Source organism: Oratosquilla oratoria, chromosome 5 (assembly GCF_046742065.1).
Source record: "Oratosquilla oratoria isolate Oo_2021 chromosome 5, ASM4674206v1, whole genome shotgun sequence".
Classification (NCBI taxonomy): Eukaryota; Metazoa; Arthropoda; class Malacostraca; order Stomatopoda; family Squillidae; genus Oratosquilla; species Oratosquilla oratoria.
The window spans coordinates 9,190,672-9,207,912 of record NC_134781.1 but is presented as its reverse complement, the minus strand read 5'-3'; the positions used below and the strand labels follow the sequence as shown (position 1 = coordinate 9,207,912).

At 39.6% G+C, this 17,241-nt stretch overlaps 1 protein-coding gene across 3 annotated transcripts in view; it reads right to left on the bottom strand.

Moving 5' to 3' along the window:
• LOC143025361 (uncharacterized) overlaps positions 1–17,241 on the bottom strand; it is a 131,917-nt gene that overhangs the window by 29,606 nt on the left and 85,070 nt on the right. For all 3 annotated transcript variants that reach the window (XM_076184901.1, XM_076184902.1, XM_076184903.1), the window contains 4 exons: positions 16,671–16,821; positions 11,957–12,183; positions 3,405–3,650; positions 2,828–2,979 (listed from right to left, as the gene is read on the bottom strand). In XM_076184901.1, coding sequence (XP_076041016.1) covers positions 2,828–2,979; positions 3,405–3,650; positions 11,957–12,183; positions 16,671–16,821 — 776 coding nt within the window. The remainder of the gene's footprint in view (positions 1–2,827; positions 2,980–3,404; positions 3,651–11,956; positions 12,184–16,670; positions 16,822–17,241) is intronic.

Sequence of the window (17,241 nt, the reverse complement as noted above, 5' to 3'; positions counted from 1 at the left end):
CGTGAACTGCTACATGAGCTTCTTTGCCGATGACGCCAAACTGCTAAGGAAAATAGAAACTGATGAGGACTGTGAAGCACTGCAAGAAGACCTAAATAGGGTATGGAACTGGAGTCAGAAATGGGAAGTGGACTTTAATACGAAGAAGTGTAGCATAATGGAGTTTGGAAAAAGCAAAAACAGAATATCAGGAAAATATACAATTGGAACCAAAGAAGTAAAGAAAGTAGGATCCGAAAAAGATTTGGGAGTAATTATCACGAACGACTTGTCCTATGATATACAGATTAACAAAATTGTCGGGGAGACTTACAACTTGCTAAGATCAATAAAAGTGGCGTTTACATACTTGGACGAAGACATGATGAAAAAAATATTGGTTACATTGATAAGGCCTAGATTAGAGTATGCAGCGACATTGTGGTCCCCCAGTACCAAAAAGAATATAAAGAAAATAGAAAGAATCCAAAGAGCAGCTACAAAAATGGCACCTGCACTTGCAAACCTATCATACGAAGAGAGATTGGCTAAACTGGAGTTACCGACACTGGAGCAAAGAAGAGAGAGAGGTGACCTATTGACCATCTACAGAATCATGAAAGGCACAGAGGTACTCGATAGTGAGAACTTACTTAACTGGGACAAAAGAAACACAAGAGGACATGGAAAGAAAATAAAAAAACATAGCTATAGAAGAGAACTGAAGAAAAACAGTTTTCCTCATAGAGTTTTGGACACTTGGAACAAACTGGACAATGAAATAGTATGCGCAAAAACCATTCATGAGTTTAAAAACAAACTAGACACTGCAAGATACAAAGGCGGGACACCACAAGCATAGCTTCCCTTCCCGCAAAATACAACTAGGTAAATACAACTAGGTAATACAATCTCTCTTAGCATCCATTCCCAAATGTCTATTTCTCATTACACTTTTTAACCCCTTCCATACGGTGCCGCACACGTAGGCGTCATGGACTTAGATCTCGGTGGCAGCAGCCAATGCCAGCCGTACGACGTGTCGTAATAATACTCGCATCATAAAATATAGTCACCGCTTATATCGATCGTTCTCTCTTCACCCGTGAATTTTGATAACCATAGAAAATGCGATTACAAAAGAATTAGAAAGAATGTCATTATGAAAGGGCGACTACAATAAATATAATCAAGACGCCGATATGGCAGCCTCGCGAATACACTCGCTCCCCATGACGCATCATAAAATATAGTCACCGCTTATATCGATCGTTCTCTCTTCACCCGTGAATTTTGATAACCATAGAAAATGCGATTACAAAAGAATTAGAAAGAATGTCATTATGAAAGGGCGACTACAATAAATATAATCAAGACGCCGATATGGCAGCCTCGCGAATACACTCGCTCCCCATGACGCCTACGTGTGCGGCACCGTATGGAAGGGGTTAATCCCCCAAGGCATTTACTTGCTTCTCTCAATCTACATTCTACCTCCACCTCTACTCCTTTGTCAGGGATGTGTTATGTCACCTTGGCTGTTCAATTTATACGTGAATGGGGTGGTGCAAGAGGTAAATGCAAGGGTGGTGGGTCAGGGATTGGAAATGGTTAAAGAAAATGGAGAAAAGTGGGAGATAAGCCAGCAGGATCAGAGGAGGGATTGAGGAAGTTAGTGACAGAGTTTGGTATAGTGTGCAAAAGAAGGAAGTTGAAGATAAATGTGGGTAAAAGTAAGGTGATGAGATGTACAAGGGGTGAAAGTGGCAGCAGACTGGAAGCGAGTATTAAGGGAGAGAGACTTGAGGAAGTGGATAGTTTTAGATACTTGGGTGCGAATGTGGCAGGTTAAAATGACATTCCATTATATGGATGAAGAGATGATGACAAAACTCATTAAAACCCTGATGTGTCCATCAGAGTGAAGGATATAAGCAAGACTGTGAGAATACAAAGGGCAGCAACCAAACTGGTCCTCAACCTGGCAGATAAACCATATGAGGAAAGACTAAAATTACTGGATCTACCAACTTTGAAAGATCAAAGAGAAAGAAGTGACAATATTACAGTGTTCAGGTCACTATAGGGGATGGATTACATTAATAGAAGAGATCTCCTTATTAAAGATGGGAGGGATTAAAGAGGTCATGGACATTAATTAAGAAAGACAACATGTCAAAAGGATGTGAAGAAATACAGTTTTCCATATAGATGGATAAATATGTGGAATAGGTTAGAACAGTGTTTCCCAACCTTTTTTGGCTGCGACCCTAAATCCACTCTTGGCCTGGAGTCGCGACCCTAATTGTAATAATAAATTCAACCATTTCATGTTATATTTCTACGTACTTGCATAATGTTTATAAACTTTCGTTTTTATAGTTCAGTTTATATTTGCTAGGACAATGAATTTACTAGGACAATAACATTTGAAACTTGAATGAAAAAAAAGTTAAAAATGGCGACCCTCAAAAACACCCTCGCGACCCTAGTTTGGGTCACAACCCTGGGGTTGGGAACCACTGGGTTAGAATATGATATAGCCCAAGCTCAAACAATACATAAATTCAAATTTAAATATGATAACTGAAAATCAAAGCTATAGGTTAAGTTGGAACAGTACATGAATTTGAATCTAAGTATGTTAGAAAATTAGAGAATAGGAGACAGGACCCAATGAGAGTTTCTCCTTTCCTGTATACTACAATTAGGTAGATACAAAATATACCACAGTGGAGGAGGCTTGTACAAAATTCAAATCCCATATGAAGTACGACACCATATTGAGAAGATTCAATAAATTATCTATAAGATATAGGATGAGCTTGGAATTGGAAGAAATGCTTACCTCAAGGGTGAATCCTGCCACTCAAAATGTTTTTGGCATATAAGAGACTGCCCTGGTCTCTGAGGTGTGATACCCACTGGTGGTATTGTCGATGCGCATTTATCATCGTTTTCAATCTGCCAACCCCCCCAGCGCTCGGCATCTCTCATATTCTGAGAAGAATGAGTAAGCATTAAAGTTAGTGTACAACAATAGCTTGAGCAGAAAAATGTACAAACAGATGTTTGAATATGTAGAAATATCACACCCTACTAAGGGATATTCTGTACATTTTGGCCACATGAACATGAGAGAATTATTAAAGAAAGGTGGGTTAAACACCCTGAAAATATGAACATTTGAAATATATAGTGTTGTTTAGTCTTAGTTTATTCATACATCAGAGATATTTGTGATGAACTGCACATACATGCTACAATCTGTAACATGTGCTTGGTTGTAGCTTGCTGACAAGTCTGAAGTGTTTGTAATTTGAAGAACATGTATTGATATGAATACCTATACTTGCTTTTAAATCTTTTCTTAATGTAAATTAATTAAAGGAATATTGGACAAAACTGATCAATTTGTACTTCACCTGTAACTCCCATGATGGTCCAACTGCATCTGTGTTTGCTTCAAAGTCAAAGACTCCCAATAGACCTGAAACTCTAGCAAAGGAGAAGATTCCAATGCTGATGGTACACAAGTCAAGTTTCCGATTGAATTCAATTATAAGGTCGATGGATGGGACTGAAATCGTAGCCATTTCTTTGGATGAATGAAGTGTCAACCCAGACTCCATGAACTCTGTCTGGCGAATCATCTTTCCATTGTAAAGAACCTTGGGAAAAAAAATATATATATATCACTGTCTTTGAGGAAATGTTAGCTAATAGCTCTAGTCTCCCTAATCTTTCCATCTTTGATTAATCACAATAATTTCCAATTATCCCCTAAATTAATATATATATATATATATATATATATATATATATATATATATATATATATATATATATATATATATATACATACATACATATACCAAGGCTTTTTCCCCCTTACAAGGGAGGTAGCCAAAAAGGAAAAGGCATAAAATCATTCCCACCCAAGTAAGACGCTGACATCAGCATCCTCGCGAACCCACTTGGTCCTCATGATGCCTACGTAGGTGTCATCGTATCGAAGAGGTTAATGCCAAAGATGCTGACGAGGCAGAGGGAACCAATACAGGAGGAAATGGAGATACTCTTAAGGCTATGGATTGATAATGTGTCTCACTGTAGCAACTCTCTACCTCCCTTGTGACAATGAAAACCCTCTTGATTTGTAATGATCTATATAAGAAGGGATATGAAGTTAAGGATGGGTCAACTTTCAGTGCCTGTAAGGGTTGGTTCAACTGTTTTAAATCCCAAGCAGCCCTACACAACATCAAGATGGTTGGTTGTCACGGCGAACCATGACAGAAAAAAAAAAAAAAAAAAAATTGTTGTATATAGATCAACAATTCAGATGCTACAGATTGCCACCCATCTTCTGGATGAAGCGATCATTATTCCGCTACTCCTTGACTTCCAATGACACAAACCGAAGGATGAGGAGTTGTACTGTACTGCCGGTTAGTCGTCTGGTAGAACATGGGAACTGTGGGTATATGGGTCCTACTCCAGCTTTCCATTCTTGGTTGAAAGGAAACTCGACCTTCTTTGGTTAGTTTATTCTTCCAACATTATTCCAAAAGCTTCCCAAACCGGGGAAGGGAGGGAATTGAGAACTTGCTTCCCATTCGGTCTCCTAATAGTTCTGAAACCAGACTAGTTCCCTTTTAAAAGGGACAATTTGAAGATGACCTTAATATCTTTGTTAGGCCGTCTTGCAGTCTACATGGCATCTTTTCAATCTCTCAGACCACGTGAGCATGAGCAATACATCAAAAACTTTCTTGATCACTTGTCCAATAGCGAGAGTAGGACTATAATTTGACATAGTAACATTTTTACATGAGTTTGTTGACAAATACAGTCCTTTTTATGGATTTCATTATAATTAATGTTAATGATTACAATAGTAATTTAAAGATATTAGAGCTGGATGATGAATCAATTTCTAAGTACATCCAAAATATTAGGAGGATAGCTTTTCACTCTGACATGGTGAGGCAACAAGTTCTGACAGGCCTGTCACTGCAGCATTCATACCAACACTGAAGAAACACATTGAAGAGTGTGGCTACAGTGCCAAACAGGTGATAACCTATGACAAGACAGGCCTGTATTGGAAGAAAATGTCATCCAGAACATTAATTTCTAAGGAGGAGAAAACAACACCAGGATTTAAAGCTGGGTGGTAATGCAGCTGGGAACCTGAAGCTGAAGCCTTTACTGATCTATCACTGTGAAAACCCTAGGGCACTTAAGGGCTATGTGAAAAAGTATCTTCCAGTGATATATAGATCCAACAAGAAGGCCAGGATGATGTCTTCTATGAACCAACATTATGTTGCAAATTATTTGTCCCCTGCACTGTGTGATTATGCTGCCAAAGAGAACATTGCTAAACCATTTCCTCATGCTGGTTGACAATGCCCCAAGCTACCCAAGAACCATGGAAGATTTGACAGACAACATAGAGGTGATGTTTCTGCCTAAAAACATGACATCACTCATCCAGCCCATGGACCAAGGTGTGATTGTCACTTTCAAGGCGTATTACCAGCACTGCACAATGAGTCAGCTGATTAACATGACTGACAGCCCAGACAAGCCCACAGTCAAGCAGTTCTGGGCCAATTATAATATCAAGAAGGCCAATGACAATATCACTGCAGCATGGAAGGAGGTGACAGGAAAAACAATGAATGGCTGCTGGAAGAAACTGTGGCCCAAATGTGTCAAGCCAGCTGACAACTTCATTGGATTTCATGATGTGACACCCATTCGTAAGGACATCGTCAGGCTCTCACATATGGATGGCTTCAAGGAGGTGGATGAAGATGGTGTGAATGAATTGCTAGTCTCATGATAAGCCATTCAGCATTGAAGATCTGATGGAGTTGGAACAAGAATGAGCTCTCCATGGCGATGATGATGACGTGCCCCAGCAAGGCCTAGACATCAAAACACTTTGTGAGGTGTTCTCTGGCTTAGATGCAATAATCAAAAATATAAAGGAAAGGGACCCAAACCTAGCCTGTAATGTGGAGCAATCCTTCAAGGTCTACAGAGATATATTCAAGGCCAAAAAAAAAAAAAAAGGCAAGGCAAACCATTATTTCCAACTTCTTCAAACCTGCTGCTCCCTCCTACCCAGGCCCCCACCCTGAATCAGCTGATCCAGACTCCCCTCCACCACCTCTCCAGTCTACGTCTGGTGCTCTTCCGTCAACCTGTCTGCCCAGGATTCATCTAGTCCTACCACTTCTGATGATGAGGAAAAAGATTCCTTGGGATTTTAGTAAGACTAACCATAAAAGGTATGTGCAGTGTGGGATTGGGTAACTAGTGACTAGTGGCATTCTACAGAGCTTCTTTTTCTACACTTTCCAATGGATATAGGCCTACCTGGCAAACCACTGTATAAAAAATAATACATCTATAACACTATTTCTTTGGATGGCATGGAAAAGTGTAATATAACGCTCAATATAAGCTGGGCCAAGGCTACTCTCCCCATTAAACTAAATCCTATTAAAACTTAAGTTTGCTATCCAATCATTTGTTATTTGTTATCCGATTGTTTGTTATTTGCTATTCAATCATTTGTTATTTGTACATAACCCAATTGTATAGTGGGGGAAACTTGTATTATTACTGTTATCATTATCATTACATACCTAAGAAGAACTTTTTGCCTCTTTCAAGAGAGGTAGCCAAAATCAAAATGCATAATTCCATTCCCACCAATTTCATCCCCACCCATTTCACCCCCATTCACCACTCCTCCTTCCCTCCCTCTCATCTTGGCTCCTCCTGGATGATGGGTCATCCATGCATCTCATCCATCACTCTTGGTCAGAAGCAGTGTAGCAAGACAGCACATCTATAGCAAAGCTGCTTTGTTCAGTTGGTGAACCCCCCTCTCTGTCCCCTTGTGCAGTAACACTGAAGATGGGGGGAAATCCCTTCAGGCTTCATCAAAACATTTTTCACACATATCCGCTCCCTAGCCTCCTCCCCCTATCCCCACCCACTCCCTTCCATGCACCACAGTATCATACATACACAGCCATTCTCCATGCACAACTTTCTTCCTTCTTCTCCCTTCCTTCTTCAACAGACATTCCCCTCTTTCCCAGTACCCCTTTTACCCCATCCATCTCATCCTTAGTCGTCCCCTCATATTCACTGCTTCCACCTCCGCCTTCCACACTTCTTTTATTAATCTTTCTTCATTCATTCTTTCCATGTATCCATACCATCCCAACCATCATTATTATCATCATCATCCTTATCAGTGTTATCATTACTATCATATTACTATCATCATCATCATCATCATTATTATTATCATTTTTATAACTTATTATTATTATTATTATTATCATCATTACTATTATTATCATTAATTTATTATTATTATTATTATCATTATTATTATTATTACCATCATCATTATTATTATCTTCATCATAATTATTATTATCATTGTTATCATTAGGGGTTAAGGAGTGGTTATGTATTAACCTAATTGTAGTATACAGGAAAGGAGAAACTCTCATTGGGTCCTGTCTCCTATTCTCTAATTTTCCAACATACCTAGACTCAAATTCATGTACAGTTCCAACTTAATCTATATCTTTGATTTCCAATTATCATGTTTAGATTTGAACTCATGTATTGTTTGAGCTTGGGCTATATCACCTAAGCTATTCCACATATTTATACATCTATGTGGAAAACTGTATTTCTTCACATCCTTTTGACAAGTGGTCTTTTTTAATTTACTTGTATGACCTCGTAAAGCCCTCCCATCTTTATTTAGGAGATCTCTTCTATCAATGCAATCTATCCCCTTTAGTGACCTGAACACTAATCATGTCACCTCTTTCTCTTGATCTTTCCAAGTTGGCAGACCCAGTACCTTTAGTCTTTCCTCATATGGTTTACCGTATATACTCGTCTATAGGTCGATCTCGTGTAAAGGTCGACCCCCCATTTTTGGTCAAAAATCTGGAATTTTCCATATACCTCATGTATAGGTCGAGTGGCTTGTTTTTGTTTTGGTGCTGTAAGCATTCCACTGTCTTAATGCTTTGAAGTGGCGTGGCTTGCCTGGTATAGCAATTGATTATTATGGTTTTTCACTTCATTAATTCTGATGTATTTTGGTGTACAGTAAACTTTCACTTATCCGAACTCCAAGGGGGATTAGAAATGTCCGATTAACCGAAATGTTCGGTTAATCCGACTTTGTATTTTTCATTCCCGTAGAGTTTTATGTGATAATGTCCGCTGCAATATTCGTACCTGTAAACTTAACATACACATGGAAATGCTTATAATAGTTCATAAACATATTCTATAGAGTATAAACAGCTGATCAGGTGTAAACATGGAGTGTGCTGCCACCGTGTGAGCACTTGGTGAAGCTTGCGGGTGGCGCTGGGGTGGCGGAAGAGGCGGCGGGGTGTTCGAATGTTCGGTTGAGATCCAAATACGTTCGGTTGAAGCGATGGCTACAGTATTGAGAAAATGTTCGGTTAATGCGATTATTCGGTTAAAACGCGTTCGGATAAGCACGACTTTACTGTATGTTTTTTTCAAGTTCACTGATTTTGATATCTAGTAAGTTTCACTGAAGTTGCCATTTCAACAGAGTGAAAAACTTGAACAGATTACCAAGATTTAATTTCATGAAAGTAGCAGTAGCCGACAAGACTGACGAATTAAACACCATATGAGGACGGAGCCTTTATTTGTATGATGTTTCGCTTATTACAGCCTTTTCAAGTACAGGTTGAGATACATATGCTTGAGATTAAATAAGGGGAAAGGAGAGAACGGGGAGAGAAAAGAAGTAGGGGGAAGGGAGAGGAGGAGGAGGAAGGGGATTGAACACTGGGAAAGGTTGAGAATGCTGGCCCAAACGCCCGTGGGCAAAATGTTCACAAAAAAAAAAAAAAAAAAAAAAAAAAAAAAAAAAAAAATGCTGGCCATGGGTATTAGGGGAATTATGTGGGGCGAGATATTGAACATACCCCTATTTTGTTCAATAGTGTTCGTTCCTTGAATGATTGCTGCTTCTAAACACTTCCTGCGGATTTTGTCTGGTTCTCGTATCAGCAGCTCTGCATTCTTCCAGTCCATAAGATGGTTTTCCTTGTTTCTATGTGTCACACATGCATTGGTGGTGACATCATGCCTGACGTCGGAACGGTGTTCACGTATTCGTGTATTCAGGTTGCATGACGTTTCTCCGATGTAAACTTTATCACATCCTGATCACGGAATACGATAAACACCAGCTTTGGTGCCCGGTGTTTGGTTGTGTATTTTCGTCTTCGTGGTGTCTTTTATCGTCCTGCTTGTCTGGCACACTACTTCCAAATTGGTGGTTCTTAAAGTATGTGTCAGGTTGGTGGCAACGTTGCTGGTTGGCAACACGAGACGTCTTGTGCAGCAGGACAGCACAACAAGACGTCTTGTGTTGCCAACCAGCGATGTTGCTACCCACGTGACACATATTTTAAGAACCACCAATTTGGAAGTAGTGTGCCAGACAAACAGGACAATATAAGATATCACGAAGACGAAAATACACAACAACCAAATACCGGGCACCAAAGCCGGTGTTTATCGTATTCCGTATGGGGTTACCGTAACTAGAAGGAATTTCACATGTTTTGGTACATACCGTGTATTTTATGTCCCCATTGTTTACTGGTAGTAACTAGTAGGTAAATATTTTGATTTCTGAACCTAAAGAAAAGGTAAGAGTTCTTCCTAGCCTTTCTTGTCATGTCTGGATTTCAACCTAACAAGATTATTACTTGTGTATAGGTCGACCCCTAGGTTTTGGCCTAAAAAACTTTCCTTAAGATTTCGACCTATAGACGAGTATATACGGTATCTGCCAGGCTGGGGACCAGTTTGGTTGCTGCCTTTTGTATTCTTTCAACCTTGCTCATATCCCTCACTCTGTGTGGGGACCATAGTACTGATGCATATTCCAGTCTTGGACGTATCAGGGTTTCAATGAGTTTTTTCATCATCTCTTCATCCATATAATGGAATGCCACTTTAATCTTCTGCAGTAGTCCACATGTCTCTCCCACAATCCTGCTATGTCAGTCAGGTGAAAAGTTGTCTTTTATCAACACTCCCAAGTCTTTCTCATCTTTTGCTTTTGTAATGTGCTCACTTCCCACGGAATAATTTTAGGGTAGCCTTTTGCCGCTATTGCATATTATTTGGTATTGCACTTCATTTCCTATTCTTGGCTCCATGCAAAAATAGTATCTAGATCTTTATGCAATATTCTACTGTCCTCCTCATTTTTTACTCTTCTCATGATTTTTGCATCATTTGCTAATGTGTTGGCATAGCTTGTTGTTCCTTCCATCATATCATGAACAGAGACAAGAAACATTATTAGTGCAAGCACTGAACCTTGTGGAACTCAGCTCGTTACTGCTCTCCAGCTTGACATCTTGTTCTTTACTACTGTCCTCATGTATCTTTCAAAAAGTCTTTAATCCATTCTAATAGTTTGCCTCTCAGTCCTCCAACATGCTCCATTTTCTGCAGAAGTTGAGGCAAATGATATTTTGATGCAGCTCAAAGGGATTTCTCCCCGTCTTCAATGTTACTGCATGAGGGGATGGAAAGGGGGCTCACCAATTAAATAAAATGGCCTTGCTGTGGATGTGCTGTGTCTTGCTGCATTGCTTCTGACCTAGGGCAATGGGTGAGATGCAGGGATGACCTATTATCCAGGAGAACCCAAGACGGGAGGGAGGGAGGGGTGGTGAATAGGGGTGAAATGGGTGGGAGTAGAATTATGCCTTTTGACTTTGGCTACCTCCCTTGTAAGGGGGAAAAACCCTTGGTATATGTATGTATATATTATTATAACTCCTATCAATCCTGTTATATGCCTTCTCAAGACCCATAAATATTCAAAAAGACCTCTTTAAATTTTGCCAAAAACTTTTTGCATGTAAAATTTTTATAGTAACATGGATATACATAAATATCTTAACAAAAGATAAGGATTTTTGGAGGAATTCATAGATATGGAGAAAGCATATGAAAGAGTCAACAGCAAGGCTTTTGGGATGAGTTTCAGAAGTAGGGGATTGGGGAAAGGTTGTTGAAGGCAGTCAAAAGTTTTTACAAGAGAGCAGAGCATGTGTAAAGGTAGGAAATGAGGAAAGTGGGTGATTTGAGGTGAAGATTGGGCCATGCCAGAGTTGTCTAATATCACTATAGTTGTTCAATGTGCACATGGATAGGGTGGAGTAGATGGTAAATGCAGTGGTAATGGGAGGGAGTTTGGAGATGGTAAGAGTGGGAAGTGAGCCAGTTGTTTGTGGATGATACAACATTTTAAGCTGGGTTAGAGGAAGGTCTAATGCAGCTAGTGGCAAAGTTTGGTAAGGTATGTGTGAGGAGAAATCTCAAAGTATATGTAAGCAAAAGAAAGGTGATGAGATGTACAAGGGGAGAGGGTGGCAATGAGTTGGAGGTAAGCCTCAAGAGAGAAGGGCTGGAGAAAAAGAAGAGTCTTAAGTATTTAGGGTCACATATAGTAGGGAAAGGAGATATGGGGGTGGAGATAAATTACAGAGTAGGGGTAGCAGTAAATATCTTGGGGGAATGAAAAGTGTCATGAGAAATAAGTATCTCAGGATGAACACGAAGAGAAGACTATGAAGGGGTGACTATACAAATAACATTGTATGAGGTAGAAACTTGGAGATTAAGAGATGCAGAAAGGAAGATTTTAAATGTGTTTGAAATGATTGTTATGATATGAAATAAAGATTATATACTTAGGTGTCTCTTCAGTAAGTGAATTTTTCATTAAATACCTCTTTTGAGAGGGAAAAAGAAAAGGAAAGGAAAAAACAAAAATGAATGATCTGGTAACATACTGAGTACCAGTAATGGTATGTCAAGTTACAAAATTTAATTTCCAACTTACTCGCAAGTTTGAGTCGATGCTAATGACACTGTTTCCAATATACAGTGTTATTATCCGGACCCAATTACCAGTATGGTCATCCTCCTTTACTTGCAAAGTGATGGCAGAAGGTGTAGGTGCATTGGTGAAGTAAGCAAGTAAATAGGGGCAGGTACTACGAACAAGGGATGAAATATGTTGCCCATCCCAACTGATTGCATTGTCCCAGCCATAGATGTATGCATGGCCTGAAAATGTTTAATAATGGTTGAATAATAACTATGCCGCATATATAAAGAAATAGAGTCAAAGGAAGAGACAAATGAAAGAGGATAATTTACAGAATAAATTAATTAAAAAAAATGGACACAAAGAGGTCTATGAGGCCAGATGAGTTATATCAATACAGTCTGGAGCAGTGACATACAAGTAAAGACATGCTTCAGAAAAAGAGGAACATGATACCACACCTGGCAACACAAAACAATACACTAAGAGCTGCAGCTGCAGCCACCACATATTCAACATTTTCATTTAAAAAAAAATTAAAGCATAAAAACACACTCCAAACATCTATCTATAGCAAAAGGCTTTTCCCACCTTATAAAGGAGGCAGCCAGCCAAAATATACACCCACCCTCCACCTATCCCACACCCATACAACACCCTTCTGTTTTCCTTCCATCTTAGCTCCTTGTGGATAATGGGCTATCCCTATACCCCACCCACTGTCCAGGTCAGAAGCTGTGCAACAAGACACAACACATCCATAGTTGGGCCTGAAGAAGAATAGGGAGGGAAAGGTAGGTGTAGTGGATAGCACTAAGAAAATAATAGAGATGTTTGAGGAAAATGGAGGAGAAATAAGGAAAGATGAGGTGAAGGCAGTTGTTAAGACGATGAGAGCAGGTAAGGCACATGGGTTGGATGGGTGTCATGCAGAATGTCTACAAAAGGGTGGTAAAATGATGGTGGACTGGCTGGTCAAGTTACTTAATGTTTGTTTAAAAGAGAGTAGAGTGTCAGAGGACTGGAGGAGTGCATGTATAACTCCACTTTACAAGGGAAAAGGGAACAAATGTGAGTGTAGTAGTTTCAGAGGGATCAGTTTGTTGAATGTAGTTGGGAAGGTGGTTTATGGGAGGGTTTTGATTAAGAGGATTAGGAAAGGAGCAGAGGGAGTAGTTTGTGAGAAACAGTGTAGGTTTAGGAGAGATAGGGGTTGCATGAATCAGATTTTTGTGGTAAAGCAGATATGTGAGAAAGCTTTAGGAAAAGGTAAGGATGTTTTTTTGGGCTGTTATGGATTTGGAAAAGGCTTATGACAGGGTACACAGGAAGGCACTGTGGAAAGTATTGCAGATATATGGGATAGGAGCAAAAATGATAAGAGTAGTCAAGAGTTTTTATGAGAGTAGTAAAGCCTGTGTTAGAATCAGAAATGTAGAAAGTGAGTGGTTCAAGGTAAAGGTACGACTCCGCCAGGGATGTCTTATGTTGCCATGGCTATTCACTTTATACATGGATGGGGTGGTGCAAGGGGTAAATGAAAGGGTAATGGGTTGGGCATTGGAAATGGTTAAAGAAAATGGAGAAAAGTGGGAGATAAGCCAACTGTTGTTTGCTGACGACATTGTGTTTGTGGCAGGATCAGAGGAGGGATTGAGGAAGTTAGTGTCAGATTTTGGAAAGGTGTGTGGAAGAAGGAAGTTGAAGATAAATGTGGGTAAAAGTAAGATGATGAGATGTACAGGGGGAGAAAATGGCAGCAAACTGAAAGTGAGTATTAAGGGAAAGAGACTGGAGGAAGTGGATAGTTTTAGATACTTGGGTGCAAATGTGGCAGGAAAGAGGAGTAGAGGTGGAAGTAAAATGTAGATTGAGAGAAGCAAGTAAATGCCTTGTGGGATTAAAAAGTGTAATGATCACCAATTAAATGAAGCAGCCTTGCTGTGGATGTGCTGTGTCTTGCTGCATTGCTCCTGACCCAGGGCAATGGGTGAGATGCAGGGATGACCTGTCAGCCAGAAGGAGCCAAGAAAAGGGGGAGGGAGGGGTGGTGAATAGTAGTGAAGTATGTGAGGATGAAATGGGTGGGAGTGGATTTATGCTCTATGATATTGGCTACCTCCCTTGTACGGGGAAAAAAGACCTTGGTATATGTATGTACACACGAATACCTTACTGAATATTCAGTTCACAAAGTTTCGTCTTTTATTTGCCTATCAGTAATCTAAGGCAGTGGGTAGAGAGCATGGATGGCTCTTCATCCACAAGGAGCTCAGATAAAAGGGAAAAGAAGTGTTGGATGGGTGGAGGGTGGGTGCATGCCCTGGCTGACTGCCTCCATTATAAGGGTAAAGAAGCCTTTTGTGATATAGACAGTAACTTAAGTTTTACAAAAACAAAACTCACTGTCTTCTCATCTTTTGATTACCTTAATGCAAAATTATATCAGATTTTAAACTCTTCAGATCTCTTTGTCTCATGTGTGAGGACAGTTTGAGTCATTTATTTAGCTAATTGTTCCATACAGGAAAGGACACACATATGATAAGAGTTTTACGGCTTATAACATATAGTTTTAAACCCTACTGTTTGTGGGACTTCCATATCCCCCAAGATTTTGTGATTGGTGGGATATTTAAGAAGTTAAACATACTTGTGTTGATATCTTGACTTCCCAGTCCCAACAAGCTCCTCAATGGAAGTTATTTTGCATATATTTTATATCATTCTAACACAATTAGTTGCATTCTAATTACATGCCATTTCTAATATTAAACAGAAGTAATAAGAATGAATAAATAAAATTAAGCTTGAGAACTCACAAAAACTGAATATATTTTCATTCCCTATAGAAAATATACATACATGCATATACCAAAGGCTTTTTCGCCCTTCCAAGGGAGGTAGCCAAAAAACAAAGGCATAAAATCCACTTCCACCCATTCCATCCCCACATACTCCACTCCCATTCACCCCCCTCCATCCCTTTTATCTTGGCTCCTCCTCAATGATAGGTCATCCCTGCATCTTGCCCACTGCCCTTGGTCAGAAGCAGTGTAGCAAGACACAACACATCCACAGCAAGGCCACTTCATTTAATTGGTGACCCACCCACTCCATCCCCTCATATAGAAAAAGAGAAGACAGGGAGAAATCCCTTTGGGATGAGTCATGTTTTTGACTAAGAAGGGCTTAAATGTTACGAAGATCATAGAAGGTGAAAATAATGTGGAATTGATCATGATAAGAGTTGAAAAGTGACATGAAAAGTAGAAAATTTGTGGTGATCTATGTGCACCTGAAAACACATTCTTAGAAAGACAGTGACCTACCCATTACCATTGTATTTACCTCTTGCACCACCCCATCCATGTATAAATTCAACAGCCAAGGCAACATAACACATCCCTGGCGAAGTCCCACCTTTACCTAAAACCACTCACTCTCTCCATTTCTGATTCTAACACAGGCTCTACTACTCTCATAAAAACTCCTGACTACTCTTAAAAGCTTTCCTCCTATTCCATATACAGGAATGTTATTTGGGGGGGGGGGGCGAACCGATAATCGATACTTGAAACACGCCAATATTCTAACCTCAAGAATAATGCTGTTGGCTTGGAGATTGGTTCAAAAACCTAAGTCTGTTTTGCTCGTAATTGTATGTAAAATCATATATAACTGTGGCGAAAGAGCATGAATGTTGCATAGTGCGCCTAGATGGTTAGTATGGACGTGACGTGATTTGTAACATGTGATTGATGTTTGATTCGGAGAGGAAGCAAGGGGTATGTAGCGAGGGTATGCGTGGGGGGATGCAAGGGGGGGGTCCCGGCATCGCCCGCCATACCCTAGATAGCAGTGCAAGCCTAGACCCGGTGTGAACAAGTGTCAGTCCTATTCGTTAGTCAGAATAATGTGAAGAAAGTGACACTCCTGCCTTTCCCTGACCCGGACAATTGTAAGTGAGCTTCTTTCATTGCTCGTGATTCCAGGATCACGGCCTATGTGAGTCTAATTGCAAGAGATCCATAACATAATTCACCAATATAATTCAAATCATAAATTAGCACTAAAAAGTGTTTATCCAAGGAAAATTGGAGCATGGGGGGGGGGGTATGGGCCCCCCACTTGTATCCACCCAATACTTCTCACAGTGCCTTCTTGTCTACCCTGTCATAAGCCTTTTCCAAATCCATAACAGCCCAAAAAACATCCTTATCTTTTCCTAAAGCTATCTCACATATCTGCCTTACCACAAAAATCTGATCCATGCAACCCCATCTCTTCTAAACCCATACTGTTCCTCACCTATTACTCCCTCTATTCCTTTCCAAGTCCTCTCAATCAAAACCCTTCCATAAACCTGCCCAACTGCACTCAACAAACTGATCCCTCTGAAACTACTACACTCACGCTTGTTCCCTTTTCCCTTGTAAAGTAGAACTATACAGGCACTTCTCCAGTTCTCTATCCTCTTTTAGACAAACATTAAATAACCTCACCAGCCAGTCCACCATCAATGTACCTCTCACACTCAGCACGGCACCCATCTTATCTAGGTGCCTTGCTTGCTCTCATCATTTTGATAACTACTTTCACCTTATCTTTTCTTATCATTTATAACGTAGCTAATTTTCTAGATTTAATTTATGCAATTTCTAATACTTTAATTCTAAGGTAGCAGGTGAGACTTCAAAAACTTGAATAATTATAGTTATCTTACCCTTGATGTGCCACGAGGTCAAGTAGCAAAAACGTGACCAGGTTTGTCTTGCCCAGTGCTCAAAGATTCTTGTCATCTCTGATGTGGACTTGACATCCACTGAATGTATGACTGCAATTATATCTTCTTGCAACTTATCTGGTGTTGGGAGCTGTATGAAATGGTGAGAAAGCATGTGTAATGTATTTATTGGGGCAGGGATAAAAGGCTTCTACTGAACAGAACTGTACATTACTTTATGTCTGGTCCTAAAAAAAATAATGTTTATAAAATCATATTCTGATTATATTACATTATTCCATTATTCTATTGTATTCAATATCAAATAGAAAAAGGTTTATCATTATTATATTAGAATATATTGTCATGAAATATACAAAGGCCCCCTTACAAGGGAGGTAACCAAAATCCACTCCTCCAGATGTTTTGTCCATCTTTTTTTTTTTTTTTTTTTTTTTTTTTTTCACAAATTTTAGCTACCATGCTTGTAAAGGAGACCAGTCTAATTTGTTGAGTCTTCCTCATTTCTTCCTTTATAAATTGGTACAATAGCAGCAATTTTCCAGCCTTC